Here is a 15,697-nt window from a genome sequence, read left to right on the forward strand (position 1 = left end):
AAGGGCTGTGATAGAAAGTCTCGGCACACCGGCACAGGTAGGCCTAGCTGCCACAGGCTAGCCCGTACCCTGTTTCCATGGCCTGGCCTGCACCCTCCCATTCACAGCAGCTTGCCTTCAGCCTGGGAGGTGCAAAGGCAGTTTGCATGGACTGAGGCCCTAGCTGTCACTCGTAGTGGCCCACTGCACACTGGGGTAAGAAAGCCTGCTCCGGCCACACTGACCTCACAATCCCCACAGGCCAAGCTGCCACTGTATCACCATCAGCAAAGCCCCCCTCAGAGGGAGGCAGGATCTGGTGCCAGGACCTTCCCAGTCACCCCTGACCTGCCCATGTGGCCCAGTGAGATATCCAGATTGGTGGCTCTTGGAGTCTCCCAGACTCTGGGCCTCTGTTATTGGGCACTAGGTTTCCCAATGTAGTTGTCCCTATTTTGAGAAACTAGCCCTAAGAGTGTGTGTGTGTGTGTGTGTGTGTGTGTGTGTGTGAGGGGCCTGCATCCAAATATCAGCTTGGCAAAGATCTGTCCTGAGACTCGGTCCTGTCTCTGAGGATCCTCTTGCCTCCACTGAATGAGGGTACACACACCTGCTGTGCCCCTAATACCAGGGGGCCACATGTGGGATGGGATTTTGTGATCTGAAGAGGGCTGGATGGAGCCTTTCCAGCTTGCACTGCCTTGGGCTACACCAGGACAGGTGTAAAGGCAGGAGCAGACAGAGGGGTCCTTTTCTGGCTTCCTGTTCCCCTGGGGACAGAGGTCAGGCCACTCTGATCTCTTCTGCCCTGGGGATGCCCCATAGTAGTCTGACAAAAACCATGGGAAGATGCCCATCCTCACAGAATGTGGCTCATGCTTTCAGAGCAGAGGAACCCTTTACACACACACACACACACACACACACACACACCAGCGTGCACACACACACACCCGCGCGCGCGCACACACACACACACACACCCCCGCCAGGCCCTAAGGAACTGAGTGAGTTTTCCCCTCTTAGCTACTGCACGTCACCTTTCCCCAGCCTCCCCTGCACCTGGCACTAACCTCACTCTGGCAGGTGAGTCCACCTCCACCCCCGCCCCCAGGGCTGAGCCCCCCAGGCAGAGCCCAGCCCCAGGGCGGGTGGGTCAGAAATGTGCGGAGGGCCAGAAGAAGTGTGGTCCGGGCAGCCCCTGGTGCTCCCTGGGCTCTGTTCTAAGGAGGGGGTCAGAGGGGACCCTCAAGCTGTCACACTTCAATCCTGCAGGAGCCTTATATCCCTCAGACAGAGCTCTGGTTGTGTCCACCCCCAGAGACCAGAGATCCTGGGGTGCAGTGTCTCCCCCTCAGACTGGGCCCAAGTTCTCAGACCCAGAGATCCCTTGTGGGAACACGGTGCCCAAAGAAGAAAAACCTTCATTCCAAGGAGTCTGGATGACCTATATTATGTTTATTTTCTTAACATATTATGAAATTCCAATTCCGAAGAGACATATATGCAGAGCAGACAGATGCAGGGTCCTGTGTGCAGCAGCCAGATCAGGACAGGATGGAACGCCCCCCTCTCCCCTCCAACACGGCCCTCACCCTTCCTGGCACCTGGCCATTACCCAAGCAGAAATGCAGGATCTGGGTCCAAGAGGGCCCAGTCTCACAGTCCAGGGAGTAGCCAGAGACATGGCCCTGGCTGCTAGGCCTGGCCAAATCATCATCTTGTTCTGGGTCCTTGGACTCATTTCTTTCTCTGTGAAATGGACTAGAAGCTTTGCTCAGAAATGGAGGAGAGAGTGTATGGATGTCATGATGTGTTGTGACCATTAAGGGCCTCCTGGTTGTCCTGCTGCTTCCAGATACCCACGTATTGTGTCTCTCAGTGTTTGTCACCATCGTGGCTGTGGGGCAGGGGGGGACCTACTCTGGCCCTGGTGGAATTGTATGGAATGTGTAGATAGCTGCCCCCACAAACAGACTGTGCTCAGAATTATCCTGGGGCTGCAGCCATAGCTACTTCATTCAGTCAAGACCAACTCTCCCCTCCAAATAAATGAAGAGAGAAGACTATGGCCTGGGAAGCCTGTGCAGGTCACCCAGCTTGCCCCCAGTGCCTCCAACCAGAACCTCTGGAATAAGGGAGGACTCTGCTTCTCCTCCCACCTCGGGATCAGCTTGGGGCTCGGAACCCTCGCTGAGGGTCCAGCAAGGACATCTGTCTCCAGGAGCTGACCTTCAGATGACCAAGTGTCCTTCAGTCAACACACCCCTACATAATGTTGACCTGTGTCTGCACTGGCAAGAGAAACTGAAGAACCAACTAACGACGAGGGTGATGCAGTGATAGGTAGAAAAGATCAACTTCAACTCAGTGAAGGAACGTGGGCATTCCTCCCTCTCCCTCTAAATGATCTTCATTCTGCAACAGCAGGCTCTGTCCATTCTCAGCCCTGCTCCCCTAAGAAAGGGAACTTCCAATGGCTGGATGACCTGTTGCTCTTTGCTTTGGAACATGTGTACCTGTGTACATGTGTTCACATAGATATGTAGGTACAACTATATACTGGGCAAGTGGAAGAAGCAGCGTTGGGCCAGACTAGGTCTTCCAGAACGTGCAGTGTGTCTACACTTACAGAATCCTGGAGAGGGGTCTTGGGCCCATGTAGCTCTCCCTGCTCCTGCCACTTTACAGATGGAGTCACTGAGTCCCCAAGATTGAGACATTCCCAAGGTCATACAGCACCTCCAGAGCAGGGGGAGTGGCCCTGGAAGCCAGCCAGGCTGCAAGTAGGGGCTCTGACTGCCCCCTGACCTCACCACTGCACTTGGTGGGGTCTCTTCCCCTTCAGAGCATCCTTGGGGCAGGTGCACATGACAGGAAAGAGGGCCACGCCCGAAGGCACAAAGCAATCACCGAGGAGCTCCAGGCACCTGCAGCAGGGGAGCTGGTGAGCAATTTTGGGATGTGGGGGGGGGGGGCTTTCTGGCATACCTCCCATCACACTCTGAGAGGACAATTTAGCAGGGTGGGTCCCTCTCTTTCACCTCCTTTGTGACTTCAAGGGAATGGGTAATTGGAAAATCTTGGTCCTCAGGGATCCCCAAAGCCGGGAAAAGGAGAAAGAGAAAGAAGGTGATAGCAACAGTCCCAAATCAAGCTTGACCACGCAGGTCTGGCGGATCTTCGGGAAGTGACTTTGGCCAGCTTGTCAGAGTGTCTATGATACAGATTTCACCCCTCCCCTCCCTCTGCCCGCCCCTGCCCCCCCACCCCCCACATGGATGCCCAGGCCTGGCCCCCTTATTTGGGCTTCATCTCCACCCTGGAGTTGATGTCGTCAGCATCCAGGTCATACTCTTCCACCTGACCGCTGGTCCACACCTTCACACGGTCTGTGAGGTCACTGCTGCGTGGGGCCAGGATGAAGTCATAGATGAGCACTGCCAGGGCTGCTCCGATGAACGGCCCCACCCAGAAGATCTAGGAACAGAGAGCAGACGTGCTCAGGGGGCATCTAATGGGACCTGCTTCCCATGAGCGCCCCGACCCACCCCCCACTGCACGGCTACACCCCAACCTGTGCCTGGGACAGAAAAAGCAGTGCTGAACCCCAGCATCTGCAGTCTTCCATGCCCTACAACTGGCCCAAGTCAGCACTTAGGTAGTGGTTTTCTCCTTGCTTCTGTGCAACCCAATGCAGCGTGCCTGGAATGGTCAGACCATGGCCTGATCTGGGAAAGGAGGCTGCCTACACCATCCACATCCTTGGGCTGCCCTGCCCGAGGTGTGAGCCCACCGCCCCTTCATCTCAGGCCTCATCTTCCCGAGTTCCTCCCCCTGGCCATCTCTCAGGGCCTCTGTGATGAAAGATGATGTCACAGGGTAGGGGGTGGATCTACCATAAGGCACCAAAGTCTCCCTCCCACCTGCACAGGGCAGCCCTGCAACTGCTTACCCAGTGGTCCTGGAAATTGTGCGTGATCACCGAGGAGCCGAAGGACCGGGCAGGGTTAATACCGCAGCCGGTGTAGTCTATCTGTGGGAGGGAAGGGTCGGGAGAACAGGAGAGGAGATGGAGCAAAAGAGACAGAGGGAGAGGGAGGGAGAGGGTGACATGGAGGAAGAAGACCAGAGAGGAAACAGGGCAGTGACCATCAGACCCTGAAGGATGGTCAGACCCTGTGCGTCCCTCTCCGGGGCAGCTGGTCCCCCAACCCATGGAATGGGCCCTGCCAGAGTCCCATCCCCTGCCCTCAACAGGACACCCCCAGCAGCCTGGCTCCACCCTCCCCACCACCACTCCTACTTGGGAAGATCCCCCTGCTCACCGCCAGCAGGTGTCCCAGAGCCACAGAGAAGCCAATGGCCAGGGCGCCAGAGCCCCCAAGGTCGCGGCGCCTCCGGTCGGTGGTGGCCAGCACGCACAGCACCAGCTGCAGAGTCCCGATGATCTCGATGCCCAGGCCCTGGCCCGGGTTCACGCCAGGGGCCAGCTGTAGGGGAGAGGGGCGGCGAGGCTCAGTGAGCAGAGCGGTGAGTATGGAATCCCAGGGCCCCCAGGCCCGGGCACCAAAGGCCAGAGCCCATTACATCCACCACACTCAAGCACATACAGCCAGCAGTGAGCATCAGGCCTTGGCCCCTCCCACACCTGTTGAGGAAGAACAAGCTTGTCCTAAACCCCACGGCATTCTCCCCAGAGGCCAGAGAGGCCTGGAGGCGGATGGTGCTCCTGCATCCATCTACATCCAGATCAGGGTACACTGGGAGTACCAAGGCCACAGGTGACAGGCAAGCCCTAGACATGGGAAGAGATGATCAGGGACATTAAGGGACAATCAAAGAAAAAGAGGAGCAAATGGGTGGGAGGACCCAGCTGGAGACATTTCTTATTACCCCCACATCTTGAGCATTTCACCCCATCCCCTGCAGAGCTAGGGAGGGACTTCTGCAGTTAACTGGCCGCAGCTTCCCATGTCCATCTCTCCTTTGAGCCTGTGTTCCTCGCAGCCCCCCACCTCTGTCTCCTTCCCACCTCTGTCTGTCTCTCCCCTCTGCTGTCTCTCTCCCATTTCCTCTGGGCCCCGCCCTCCCTATCTGCCCCCTCCTTCTCCCTCCTGGCCACACAGGCCTCGCCACCACTGTCTGGCTCCCACTTGCTCCTGGGCCACTTTTAGAAACATGACTCATGGAAAAAGAAGGGAATGGGAGCTGCCATGAGGTCACCAGAGCCCTTCCTCTGCAGCTGCAGCCAGGAGACCCCTCCCCAAGGAACCCCTGCACCATCCCCCATGTGGGGGTCGGTCCCAGGGGCCAAATATGCCCACACAGGGGAACTGGGCCACGTGGGCCAAGGCCCACTCACAAATATGCCTGGATGTGGCCACGAAGGCTGCCTTCTTCCAGGTAGGGCTGGTGTGTCCAAATAAGACTGAACTTGAACCTTCTTCCTGAGGGGGGTGGGGGTGTCTCTAAGGCCACAGGGCATTTTGCAGAATTCTAGGTGAAGGGCACCCTTCCACCATCCAAAGGTTTTCACAGCCCCACCCTGAGGCCATCTTACAAGAACAATTCTCTTCCCGCCTTTGTCTGCCGCCCTGGATCACAGGGAAAATGACTCATATCCCCTCCCCTCGGTTGCAGCCCCATCTCTGGGTGCCTTTCCTGGCCGACCCCAGGGCTGCAGCCCCTCAGCTCAGCCAGCCCTCTGGGAAATACCCAGCTTTCTTTGCACCCCAGTATGGGGCTCTAGAGGTAACCCTGAGTTCAGGTCCCTGCTCTCCTACTTACTGGCACCATGACCATGGTCTTGCCCCTCTCTGGTCCTCAGTTTCCCCATCTGTAAAGTAGATCTAATTTTCCCTTCCCCATTCTCCAGAGAGGCCAGAGGTTCTAAGGCATGGGGTGGAGATTGCGGGGGTGCTGTCTTGGGGCATTTGGAAAGGGTTGCAGAGGTAGGCAGGCTCAGGATAGTTGTTGTGGCTTTGTTCTGGTTCTTTCTCTTAACCCCAGAACTAGGTTGGGCAGGCAGAACAGGAGGGGCTGTGCTGCTCAGGAGTGTGGAGAGTAGAGTGAAGCCTGCCTGGAGCGGAGATAGGCTCCACGGAAGCCAGGCTGGTGAGGCCAGGCAGCTTGCACCAATGCCCATCACATTCACACCTGCCGCTGCCCGGTGACTGAGCGCTCAGGAAGCTCCAGGTTCCTCCTCCAGCGAGCGCCTCCATGCGCTCTCCTTCGCTCTCCAGGGTCGGTCTAATTGCTAGCTGGCAGGAGTCCTGAAACCAGCCCTTCCACTCTGATTAATGGAATGATCACTCTAAGTGGCTCCTGCCTCATACTCCTCATCCCCACCGCACTCATCACAGACGTGGTCTGGGCGAGCTCATCTCTCCCCGGGTTCTTAACCAAGTCTCAGCATCTCAGCTCCTGCTCTGCCCAAGGACACAAGTTTTCATGCAAAGTGAGCAGACCAGGGCCCCTGGTGCCATGCGCAGTCCATAAGAAGCGATACTTGCCCTGGGGACTCTAAGATGTACCTCATCCTAGCGGCCCAGAGCCCTTAGAATTTGACTGCCCAGAACCACATGGGTTAGTATATTTCCTCTCCTAAACCCATTACCACCACCACCATTAGCAGGAAGCCTCCCCTGATTGCTTCTGCGATCTCCTCTCTTTCAGTTGCCTAAGAAGTTGTGCTACTTATATCTGAAAAAAAAAATCATCGATCATTCCAAATTGAAACAGATAGTTTAAGGTCTGCTGAAATTTGACCTCCAGAAAAAAGCAAGTAAAAATTCAGACCCTATGTTCCGATTTTGTTGCTATTGTTGCTATTTCATCTCTAAGTCATTTCTGACTCTTTACGACCCCATGGACTGTAACCCGCCAGGCTCCTCTGTCCATGGGATTCACCAGGCAAGGATACTGGAGATGGTTGCCATTTTCTTCTCCAGGTGATCTTCCCAGACCAGCCATCGAAACGGCATCCCCTGTTTGACAAGCAGATGCTTTACCACTGAGCCACCTGAGAAGCCCATGTTCCTGTTTACAACCTATTGAATTTGACACAATTGCATAAATAGGGCTAATCCCAGTTGTAGTTACTTGTTATTGAAAAAAAAGTTTGCACATCCCCAGAGCGTTTTGCCCAGCCAGGGTCTTGTATTTCACTAATTAAGGCCAAAAAAAAGTAACAATTTTCTGAACACAAGTATAAATAAGAGAAAAAGCCATACATTTAATCTTAAGCATCAGAAAGATGCAAACTCTCCAGTTTTGTATCAAATCCACTGAAGCCCACTCTCAAGATCCAATTCAGATTCCACCATCAATTCCAATTCAGCATCAAGAAGTTTTCTCAGGTCCCTGGCTGGAATTAACTTCTGCTTCCACTCATCAAGCCCTCACTGAACAGCCTGCAAATCTTGCAGAGAAATAACCTTTTTGCCTCCTATCAGGTGCCTCAGAACCCCTGGCCTGGGAGCCCAGTGGGGACAGAATGTGGACACCTTCTTATCTCCCTGCCCAGATCTCGAAGGGACACTTACTGTGTGGAGACAGAAGGGGCAGACAAGAAAATTTCTTGGAGGCCCAGTGGTTAGGACTCTGCACTTTTCACTGCTGAGGGGCTGGGTTCGACTCCTTGTCAGGGAAGGAAGATCCCACAAGCTGTTCGGTGTGGCCCCTCTCCCCCCAAAAAAGTGGCAGATTATGTTAATTTTCTAGCATTTCCACCCACTCTAGAGGGAAGTTCTCTGGAGCCAGGGCTGGTTCATTTGCTTTCTAGCTGGGCGACTGCAGGCCACTATTAGTCTCTGTGGACCTTGCAGGGCAGCCTGGTCAAGACTCTGTGAGATTACAGATGGGTAGGTCAAGGCCTGGGAAGGAGATGGCAATGCCAGAATTCTCGCCCCAGAGTCTATGCTGCCTACGCTCACAGGCAAAGGTGCTGGCTACCTATGCACCTGGCTAAAGGTCCTGTCTGTTGCCACCTTAGACTGAGGAGCTGGCAGAAGACATTCTGTAGCTACCAGGGTGTCCTAGGTCCCAGAGTGGCACAGAGCTGACCTCTCCAGGCAATGAACCTTGAACCCTCCTCTCCCTGCTGCCCATGGGCAGACTGACCAAAGTGACTTCTGAGGCCCAAGGCCCCAGCTTGACCTGAGCATCCTGGTGTCCCACCCTTCCGGAACCAGGCCTGGCTGGGCTCTGGGCATCCACTCTTGAAGAACAAGACATCAAGGACTGCCCTACCCACCCACTGCCTGCAGGACTCAGTATCCCAGTAAGGGGGACCTCAGTGAGCCCCTTCCCCAAGTATCACCCTTGCATCAGTGATTTTTCAAGCATGCATGTGCCTCTGGGTATCCACGGCTTTGTGTGCTTCCGTGTGTCTCTCTACATTGCTCTCTGCAGAGTGTCTGGGTGACCACATATGTCCAGATGTGACTCTTTTCTTTTTCCTTAGACATTAAGAGGTTTATTAGACACTAAGTAAGTTAAAAGTCTATCCAACAGTTATGAAAGTTCTCAACCTGTACACACTAAAGAATACAACCTAAAAATAGGTGACACAAAACTTGACAGAATTACAAAAAGAACACGATCAACCCACTACCAGAGTGAAGGGGTTTAACAACCCTCTCTTAGAGACCGACGGAGGAAAGTGTCAATAATATAAACAGCAAGAACAGGGAAGATTTGAACCACACAACTAACAAGCTTGATTTAAGGAAAATACATAAGACTTGCACTTCTAAATTCAAGAATATATCCTCTTTTTCAGCCCACAGGGGACATTCAAACTAGTCATGTATTAACCCTATTAGGCAGGATGCCATCTCTTACAGAGGTGGGCTCTGGGGGTGGGGTGGGGGGAGGGCTCTCCGTGTGACCTTAGGCGCCTGTGTTGTGTGTCTAGTGGCATTTCTGAGTTGTCACCCTGTCCCCGTGTGCTGCCCTCCCACATACAGGTCCACTGCTGGCTGGGGATGGGGAAGGAGAAGGGATGGAAGCACCCTTGAGTAAGAGAGAAAGAAGCAGGTCTCAAAGCGCCCTTTATTTGTTCTCAGAAGCCATTTCATCTTCCTGACAAGGAACAATACACAAAGCAAGGGCTTCCTCCTTCCCTCCCTCCTTCTTTCCTCACTCAGGGGCAGCCCCCGCCTTCCTACTTGGGAAAGGAAGAGGTGCCATTGAGGAGCTCCCACTCCACCCTCCTAGGGTCCCAGGGCTCGAGGGGGACACCCAGGCTTGAAAATGTGCTTCGCGCCCGCCCATGTGTATGTGTGTGTGTGTGTGTGACTGTGCACGCTGCCAGTGCAGCGTAAGTATGTGCAATTTGCAGAGATTTTTAAGGGTTGTAGGCAGGCGGCTGGGGTCACAGTCCTGCTCCACCATCATCTGCTGCACAATCTTGTGTGACCCCACCCATCTGTGAGCTGTGGTTTCCTTATCAGTAAAATAGAGGCCTCAGCCCAGATTATAGCCCCAAACTGTCTCTAGGATTTCTTCCTGCCTGACATGGGACCCCTTCCCCCAAGACCTGCAATCAACCTCCAGGCTAGGGTCCTGAGAGTAGGATTCCCACCTGGCCGTGTGAACGGCCAGTCTCCGTCTGGCACAGAGCCTGTCACAGGGCCTCCCGCCCACCTGGAACTGCTAGATGGCCCCCACCACTGCCCACCCACAAGAGCCACATGCCCCAGAGCCACGGCTGCCCGACACAGCCTACTTGCATAGCCCTGGTGACCAGGAACTTATTGATTTGGAAGCTGTCCCTCCCCAATTTAAAATAGTAAGTTCTTTCTTTACCCTGAGCAGACACCAGCCCTGGGTTGTCCTGATGTTGGGGTTTCGGGCACTGAAAGGATGTGCTCATGGGACTGGGCATTTTCCCGCCGTTTCTACCAGCTTGAGTTGTTTTCAGCTTCAGGGTGTACTCGCCCACTGGACCACAGCTCCCCGGTTGTGTGAAGAGAGCCCCTCACTCACCCCCGGGGAACCACCTGGGTTAAGGAGCCCCTCTGAACCCAGACAGAGGGTCTGGCTGAGGGAACTTTTCCTGCCCTTATCTGCAGTTGTGTGGGCTCAGCCCACACCCATTCAGGAGACCTCAGATACATCTGTTCTTCCAGAGGGCACCATGGCCCCCAGGGGGGCTCTGCCAGCAAGAACCAAGGGCTCCCTGTGCCTCCAGGAAAGCTTGCCCAAGCCAGTCTTCAAGGTGCAGGCAAGGGGCATGTCTGAACTGCTTGGGGGAAGCCCTAGGTGGGTAAGGCTAAAGGCACCCTGGGGCCCTAGAGAAAGTGGGGAACACCATGTGGGCCTGAGGTCAGGGTGGGGGGAGGCTGCATGGGATTGGCCTGCAGTGAGCTAATGCAGTGAGGGAAGTCTGTGACCTGGGTTGGGGGAGAACAATGGAACAAGGTGAATCCCCTCAGACTGAGGGACCCCGGTGGGCCATACCCCCTCTCAGGGCATAGTGTCTTGAGAGGAGGATTCCCAGAGCAAGCCTTGGTTAGGGGCCAGCGTCAGGATGGACGATATGGGGCTGGCAGGGAGGCTCCAAGAGCTCTAATGGGGAAACTGCCTCAGAATTTTCCATGGTGAGGAAAGTCTCCACCGCAAAGCTCCTGCCTCTCTCTGCGCCTTCCCCCTCATTGGGCTCTGGCTGGAAACAATAATTACATGTCCCATCTATGGCACCACCACCCAGCCCCCAGCCCACTCCCTGGACAGGGCCATTGGAAAACTGGCTTCCCTTTCCCCAGTCCACCCTCAACTCCGGGGGAGGCGGAGGGCCCTCAACGCTGGAAGAACTGGTGGCATGGGGAAGAGGGGTTAGGGAGTTGGGGGTGCTCTCATTCTGTGGCTGGGGAAACCGAGGCTCAGGAAATGGGAAGTGGAAAGTTTGGGGCTAAAGTCAGGTCCCAGATGCAACAAGTAAAAGCGGTTCCCCAGGCAGTCAGGCCCAGCATCAACGGGGCTGAGAAAAGACCCCCAAATAAGGGAGGTTTGCATTCTGCCTGAGCTCCCAAAGGGGCTGAATTCACAGGCTCTGGGACACAGGCAGACACTGACCTGAACCCTGAACACTCACTGCCCTCTAGAATCCCAGCCTCCCACCATGACCCACCCCCCCACCTGACCCTGCATCAGCCACACACCCTGTGATTCTCAGGTCATGACCTCCTCTGCTGGAAACCCCTTCCCTCCACCCTGGAACCTCTACTTTTAGGCTCCCGGGACACCTCCTCCCTGAAGGCCTCCTGGCCCTCACCGCAGCTCAAGGTCGGAAGTTCCCAGGTGCCCTGACACGTCTTATCACACCTGCCTCCTGCCCCCTTATCATTGACAGATGCGCAGCGGGTTTATCTTGTTTGGGACCATGGACTTCTCAGAGCAGAGAGTGGCCTGACTCAGCCCTGTATTTAGTCTGCAGTAGTGAAAGTCATGTTTACAGTGAACATGGGTGAGCAAGCAAGAGAGGGGAAGAGTGAAAAGAGCCAGTGACTGGTCAGAATTTCAAGGTTCAAGAGCATCTTCCACTTCCCAGCACCCAGCCACGCCTTGTGATATACCAATTCCACAGATGGGACCTGGGACCACACAGATGAGGTGGCTTGCCTGAAATCACACTATATTAATAGCTGAACTAGGACAGGGCAGGCCAGGCACCAGCCACTGCCTCTGAGTCTTTCACTCTAGAAATAAACTCAGGATCTGGCTTTGAGAACAAGCTAGGATGTGGCAGGATGGAGAGAGGTCCATGGTCGCTCCAGGGCATATCCTGAGCCCTGACTCAGTGAGGAGAAAGTTTTCTCCAACATATCCCCATGGGACACCCCCTGACTCACTGCAACCACTTCCTGCCACTTCTTTCCCTATTTTCCTTGAAAATCTCCATGCCAACAACTGGTTTGGGCTGGGAGAGGCCCGGGACTCAAGGAGCTAAGGGAAACCTCTCCTGGAGCCTAGAGGAAAGAGCATGTCACCTGCTGTGTAGACTGGTCTCTGCCCTTCTTGAGGCATTGAGGCCACCTCCCAGGCCCCTTTAGATCCCAGGCTCAGTGTTCTGAACCCTTTCTGAGTTCTGCAGCCCAAGACACGTGTTTCTGGACCCTAAACTTCTATGGTGGGGCCAAGGCAGTCCCTGGGCTCCCACCACAGTGTTTGCTGCCCTTATATTCAGCCTGGCACTTCTTGGGCTCTTCTTAGCCAGCCCCTCCTGCAAAGAGTGATAAACTCAAGTCCACAAAGTGAGCTTGCTGGCAGTATGGGTGTGGCCAAGAGATATCAAAAGACCTAGGTCCCCTCTTGGAGACTTAAGGGCTCTCAGTTCCAAGAAAGTCAACAAGTAAGCAGCCAGGCCTTGAACCCGACTTGTCTGTTTCCCTGCCCAGGGTTGGGTTCCCTTTTCTCCCTCTCCTGCAAGCCCGCCCAGCTCAGGTATTGGGGAGACTTGAAAAATGGAGGCTGGCAAGGGAAAAAGACACTGAATCAGCGTGTGGCCAGATCAAGATTGCACAGGGATGCTTGCCCTCCTCAAGTCTGCCTGGGATGCCTGTGTGAGAGAACAGAGTCACCAGCAGATGCCTGGCCTGACTCGCCCTTGAGAAGTAAGGTCAAGAGGGAGCCAGAAGGCCTGGGGAGACTCTATCCCTCCCCAGGAAGGATCCTTCCTCTTGCTCATCATACCCAGCTGAGCCCCGAGGTGATCCTGACCCTACTCCGTGGGCACGCCCTGAGGTCGCCCGGCTCTGCCCCCAACTAGAGAGACAGGCCTGGAGGACCTTACACCCACGGAGACCACATCTTCCTTGACTAAAGTTTAAACTCCAGCCCAAAGGGCTAACCTTCAGTCCTGGACTGGGTGAGGTGTCACGGTGACACAAGGAGTGCTACTGCTTGGCAGGGTCATGCCACTGCCCTCTGTGTGGACCTTCGTAGCCGTAGCACCAGGATCTGGACTTTGGCTGGGAAGCGGGAGGACGGTTGCTTGTCTAATCACCCACCACTCTCTCTGTGGAGCCTTTGGCCAGCTCCCTCACTGTCCCCCCACCTGCCTGCCCTGCCCAGGCCCCGCTAGCCCAGACCTGATCTTATTCCTTTTCTCTCTCTCCCTGTGAAAACACCTCCCGGGCGCTCTGAGACCTCTTCCAAGCCTTCCTTGGCCTCTCAGGCCAAAATTTCCCCCTGCTGTGGCCCAAGCCGGGTCTGAGTTTGCACTTGGCTGAGGGTCTGGAAAAGCCCAGGTCGGTGACAGCAGGCAGCTGCCTGCCAACGGCCAATTAGCTGTGCTAAGCGGCCCGGGAAGAATTCTTTTCTGCAGCTTCCACCCAGTCGCCCACATCTGCTTATCTTGAGCACCCCCAGGTCAGGCCCAAGCACTGGGCACACACAGGTATGCACTCACCTCCAGACACACTCACACCGCAGCACTGACACACTCACAGGTACACTTTCAGAAGTAACACAGCCAGCTTTCATAGGTTCGGAGACCCATGCCGGCATTCACGTGTGCACACACTGCTCACAAACACAAATACACACACCACACCTCTCTGTGTCCGGTGATAGACAGCGGACCCAGAGATGGAGGGTGTCCATCTCCATCAGAGTGGAGGCGAGATGTCCCTGCTCCAGCCTCCACCCTTTGCTGCAATCCAGGAAAGTCACCTGCAGGCTGTCCTGAAACTGTTTTCACCTCCCGTCTTTGTCCCATTTCCGGAGCCAGCAGAGCAAGAGGAACTTTTTCCTTGAAGGCAGTTTGTTTGGGGACCTGTGTGAAGGTGGGGCTGCCTGGATGCTCAAGGAGCCCCTCTGGGAGAGTTCTACTCACACAGGATTGTGTGACCAGCTGCAAACATGCCAGACGTGTGGTCCAGGGAGACTGGGGGCAGCAGGCAGAGTGTAAGAGGGCCCAGGCTGTATGGGGGAGGGAGCTGCTGCCCAGACGGGGCTGAGGGGAGGGAGGGGAAGAAACTGCATCCCAGGGCTGAGGAGCCACTGGCCCCACTGTTAGCTGCCTCCAGAGCTTATTCCCCACAATAGAGACCCGCAGGGGACATTGGCAAGACCATTATGCTCTGGGTCTCAGCTTCCCACAGTGCCTGGCAGAAAACAGGCTCTGAACAGCAGGCATAGCTGAGTTCCAGGTACAGCTCTGCTTGACCTCCAGCAACCTCATCCTTTCTGTTCCTCAGTGTCCCCATCTGCACAATGGGTGGAGGATGAGACGGACCCATCTCAGCACCATTCTAGAGCCCCCAGAGCCTGGGGCCACCCCACTCACCGCATTGAGGCCAAGCGAGTTGTTGGGCAGAGAGGAGGTGATGCCTGAGAGGATGGCAGTGGCGACGATGGCCCCCACGCACTGGGCAATGATGTACATGATGGCCCGGAAGAGACTGATCTGGCAGCTGAGCAGGAGCCCCAACGTGACGGCTGGGTTGAGGTGGGCACCGCTGATGTGGCCCACACTCTGGGCCAGCGTGGCGATGCTCAACCCAAAGGCCAGTGACACCTTCACATTATCCTGGACTGCACCTGTCGTCTGGTTGTTCTTTATTGGGTAGTTGAAGCCCAGGGCTGAACCGATGCTGATGAAGATGAAGAGGATCATGGCCAGGAACTCGGCCACCACCGCCCTCCAAAAGAGCTTCTTCTTGAACTCGCTGGCCATGCTGGCAGGGGGCTTGGCTTAAGACTGCTGCCTGGTGCTCGCCTCCCTCTGAGAACTGAGCCACAGCCTGGGCTGGGCCTATTTATAGGGCCCCGGGGGGAGGAGAAGGGGGAGCACAAAGGGAGGAAGGCCTCTCCTTGCTCCTGGCCCGCCCCACACCGCACAGGCCTCCTCTCAGCGATGGATGCAGACACAGCTCTGCTGTCGGACTGCCAACTTTTTTTCCCTTCCTCCTCTCTCCCCTCCCTCCCTCTCTCCCTCCACCCTCAGCCCTGCCCAGCCTGAGGAGGCAGGCAGGAGGCAGCCACTGCTCTAATAGGCTTTGAGAAATTCCTCCAAGTTGGCCCCACTCAGGGGGCCAGAGAAATCCAGGTGTCCCCGCCCTGTGTGCAAAGCTCAGGGGGTGCTGGAGGGCAAAGCCAAGCCTCTGGATGGACAGGGCGGGGTGAGCGGCAGGGATCAGCAGGTGGACGTTGCCCTCCAGGAGGCGGGCACCGTGACCCTGCTGGCCTGGCATCCCCATCCCACTCCAGAGTGACGTTAGCCTGGAGCCCACAGGTCCTGGAGTTCCTAGGGGCTGTCTGCGCCTCCCACACCTGGTTCAGACCTGGCCACTGGATGTCACTGTAGGAATAGCCCAGGGCCCCCAGCTCCACCAGCCAGATCTCAGCTGATGGAGACACGGCAACACCAGAGGGTACAGAGAGCTTGTCTGTGGACCATCCTCAACACTCTGGTCAAGGGCAGGCCTGAGATAGATGAGAATATGGAAGGCCCCCACTCTGGGATCCTTCAAGCTTCTGGAGCAATTTGAGCAAATGATCTCGGGGCAGGAGCAGGGAAATGAAGGAAGGTGAGGATATTCATCTCAAAGACTGTCACGCTGGCAGACCACAGGGAAGACAGAAGAAATGGCAGACTAACCTGGAGACTGGAGGCCTGAGGTTGGCAGTGGCGGGGAGGGAGCATGAAAATGAGGGATGGAAAGACCCAGAGAGAAGGAAGAGGAAAAGGAGACAGAGAGGAAGAGAG

The 15,697-nt window shown here is 55.6% G+C and overlaps 1 protein-coding gene and 1 long non-coding RNA gene across 3 annotated transcripts; one reads left to right on the forward strand and one right to left on the reverse strand.

Annotated features, from left to right (window-relative positions):
• Positions 1–271: 271 nt before the first annotated feature.
• On the forward strand, positions 272–6,782 carry LOC145523811 (uncharacterized). The gene is made up of 6 exons (XR_014066895.1): positions 272–579; positions 1,006–1,065; positions 2,828–2,926; positions 3,074–4,512; positions 6,225–6,567; positions 6,658–6,782. It is a non-coding gene; the product is annotated as an uncharacterized LOC145523811 (long non-coding RNA).
• On the reverse strand, positions 1,417–14,722 carry AQP1 (aquaporin 1 (Colton blood group)). Of its 2 annotated transcripts, XM_081534821.1 has the most exons (5): positions 14,276–14,722; positions 4,308–4,472; positions 3,935–4,015; positions 3,301–3,459; positions 1,417–3,068 (listed from the first exon to the last, which is right to left on the reverse strand). In XM_081534821.1, exons 1-5 carry the CDS (start codon positions 14,663–14,665, stop codon positions 2,997–2,999), a joined length of 867 nt encoding a protein of 288 aa, XP_081390947.1. In that variant the 5' UTR covers positions 14,666–14,722; the 3' UTR covers positions 1,417–2,996. The 2 variants fall into 2 exon arrangements, with proteins under 2 accessions (XP_081390947.1, XP_081390948.1); XM_081534822.1 differs by lacking the exon at positions 1,417–3,068 and having other exon boundaries at positions 3,162–3,459.
• Between the last annotated feature and the right edge of the window lie 975 nt (positions 14,723–15,697).

This window comes from Giraffa tippelskirchi, chromosome 10 (genome assembly GCF_054371585.1).
Source record: "Giraffa tippelskirchi isolate mGirTip1 chromosome 10, T2T-mGirTip1v1.2.pri, whole genome shotgun sequence".
Classification (NCBI taxonomy): Eukaryota; Metazoa; Chordata; class Mammalia; order Artiodactyla; family Giraffidae; genus Giraffa; species Giraffa tippelskirchi.

Bases quoted from the DNA above. Each gene is read 5' to 3' on its own strand.
- AQP1 (XM_081534821.1), bottom strand. From the start codon at position 14,665: ATGGCCAGCGAGTTCAAGAAGAAGCTCTTTTGGAGGGCGGTGGTGGCC. The intron at 4,016-4,307 runs GTGAGCAGGGGG...TCCCTCCCACAG, and splicing joins CTCTGGGACACCTGCTGGCG to ATAGACTACACCGGCTGCGG. The intron at 3,069-3,300 runs GTGGAGATGAAG...GGGATCCCTGAG, and splicing joins CTGACGACATCAACTCCAGG to GACCAAGATTTTCCAATTAC.